Here is a 3,061-nt window from a genome sequence, read left to right on the forward strand (position 1 = left end):
AATCATGTAAAGATAAGTATAGTAGACTTCAAATGTCTGAGGGGATATATCCTAAAATCTTCCAAAATCTGCAAATTCTTGAATATCAATATTGCCTATATTTTCCCTGATAAAATGTACTATGTATTTTCACATATTTGAGCCATACTTTTACTCAATAGTCCACTCTTATTTTTCCACAACTTTCATTATTCTCGATAAAAGCCACGAATCTCTTATATTCCACACTTTTTAAACATTTTTTTTTACTACAAAGAAAATTTTCTCTTCAGGGGGACAATTGCCTTCAAGAAGTCACTTCACTTGAGTCTTTGAACAGTTGAGAAGCAGAAAGAATTTTGACATGCAAGCTCTGTGCAATTGCATTGGCTCAGTTACACCAGCCTCAAACAAAGAAACTTGCACATCTGCCACAGTAAAATTACAAACTACTAGATCTAATTTAGTGGGAGTTTACAAAGAGTCAAAAATTGAAAATTCTAAATGCTTAATTTAAAAAGGGATGTTCTATTTTTCATAAAGAGTTCAGTTTTATGTGATATGAAGATCTTCCATTGAAGCAAGTATCTGCTGAAGCCGACTTTCATCACACAGTCCTCAGAACCTGCCCTAGACACAGCCCTCTGTTAAAACTTAAAAAGCTAAGGTTAACTTGCACAACTCCAGACCCCCTGTATTCTGCAAAGTTTGAAAAGAACAAGTTTGAAATTTACCTTGAGAACTGTTTATTTACTTATTATTCTCCTCAAGGCACCTATAACCTCTTTGTTCCTCAGACTGTAGATAAAAGGATTTAGCAGGGGAATTATGACTGTGTAAAACAAAGAATACATTTTATCCTGATCTTCAGCTGGTCCAGACCCAGGACGCACGTACATGAGGAAGAGAGTGCCATAGAACAAGGAGACAGAGAGCAGGTGGGCACTGCACGTGGAGAAGGCTTTGCTCCTGCCCTTTGCAGACTTCTTTTTCAGGATGGCAAAAAGGACACGCATATAAGACACTATGATGGTCAGAAAAGTAAAAGATTGTATAAAGACTGAAAATATAAAAATCAGGAGCATATTAACTCTAGGGTCAGTACAGGAAATTTTAAACAGTTGTAAAATTTCACAGTAGAAATAATGTATTACATTGGACTTGCAGAAAGTTAATCTAAATAACAAACCCACATGCATCATGGGATGAAGAAACCCAATAATACATGAAACAACTAGTAATTGGATGCAGAAGGTATTGGACATCACCGCTGGATAAAGCAAGGGGTTGCATATGGCCACGTAGCGGTCATAGGCCATCACCACCAGGAGGAAACATTCTGTGCTTGCACTGGAAGCAAGAGTATAAAATTGAGTGATGCACCCAACTAGGGATATCATATGATTCTTAGATAAAAATGTCGTTAGCATCCTGGGGGTCACGGAGGATGAAGAACAAGCATCTGCAAAGGCCAAGCTGCCGAGGAATAAGTACATGGGGCTGTGCAGACGTGGATCCTTCCAGATGAGAGCAGCCAGTCCGAGGTTGCCCACCATGGTGGTGAGGTAGGTGAGCAGGAACACCAGGAACAGAGGGACCTGCAGCCCTGGACGCTCTGTCAGTCCTGTGAGAACAAACTCGGTCACCAGCGTCTTGTTTGCGTCCATCATATCCCCTCAGGCTGATCAGTGCAGTGAGAGAACAGGTGAAGGCCACGGTCACAAAAGACCATGAAAATAATCACATTTTACATGAAAAAAAAATGCATTTTCCTTGTTTATGTACCCCCTTTAATCAGAACACTTACCTTTTACCCTTGAGTAAGTATTTTTCACAAACAGTAAGTATTTGGGAAACTTTCCTAAAAATTAGAAGGAAAAAATGTATATATAATATAGAAAGATTTCATTACTTGTATAAAAGAAGTGAGCTTATTTTTTAATTGATTGCAATTTAATAATCATCTTCTAATTTAAAAATCTTTAAAAATAGAGATAGAATTAAGCTATTCAAATATACTAAAGATTAGTTATCAAAACTACTAGCATGCATTCTAAATAATACGGCACTTCCCTACAAATTAAGAACATACTGAAATGCTTCCTCTGACCATTATTATGTGGTGCTATCTTAGAAATTACAATGCATCTAAGATAAGAAAATTAAATAAAACAATATAATAAAGATATAATCTATCATAAAAAATTTTAGGAGAAAAATTCATATTTCTTGCTGATGTTATATTTGTATAATTAAAAAAATAACATTATGACTTTAATAAGTACCAGTACAGCACGGAAACATCATCACCAGATTTTTTTCTATGCAAGCAATAACCAACCAGAGAGAAGAGAAAGAGAAATTAAAGGGAAATATTTCAATTATAAGAGCCATAACACTTTAAAATACATTGAAATAACTTTTAAAATATGTAAGACCTATGTGAAGAAAATTACAAAACTTACCAAAGGGCGTTATACAATTTCTGAAGAAATAGGCAGCAAAATGTGTTCTTAGATAAGAAAATTTCGTGTTATAAATATATCAGTAGAATTGGAATTAATTTCGATTAGAATCCTAATTGTTTTTTAATAAATAGCATAAGCATAAAATTTACATAGCGTAAAGTTATTTTTAAAAGACAAGGAAAACATGAACAGTAAGAAAGTCAACTGTGCAGGATTAAGTATTAAAACATTAAGCCATTCCACAGAATATTATACGACATGGAAATAGGGAAATTTAATAGTGAAACCAAATAAAGATTCAAGTATATATTGTGATTTGATACTTTATATGAATGATTTTTTAATCGAGAAAAGCGATGATTTATTTAATAAATTGTATGGTTATATTTGCCAATCTACCCAGAAAAAAATGTAAGTATGGCTCCCTATTTTAAAACTGCTCCTGAATCAAGCACTTAAAAGTAAAAAACAAAACAAACAAACAAACAAAAAACCACTTAAAATATTCTAAGAAAATTTATGAAATAAATATAACTTAAATATATTACAAAAATCTTTGACTAATATAAGAAACATAAATTATAAAGATATAGTATATTTAATCTAATTTTAAT

The 3,061-nt window shown here is 33.3% G+C and overlaps 1 protein-coding gene across 1 annotated transcript; it reads right to left on the bottom strand.

Annotated features, from left to right (window-relative positions):
• Positions 1-725: 725 nt before the first annotated feature.
• Positions 726-1,649, bottom strand: OR5AC34 (olfactory receptor family 5 subfamily AC member 34). Its single transcript, NM_001391627.1, is given in 1 exon segment — positions 726-1,649. A coding segment is annotated over 1 exon segment (924 nt).
• Positions 1,650-3,061: the final 1,412 nt, after the last annotated feature.

The sequence above is a fragment of the Equus caballus genome, chromosome 19 (genome assembly GCF_041296265.1).
Source record: "Equus caballus isolate H_3958 breed thoroughbred chromosome 19, TB-T2T, whole genome shotgun sequence".
Lineage (NCBI taxonomy): Eukaryota > Metazoa > Chordata > Mammalia > Perissodactyla > Equidae > Equus > Equus caballus.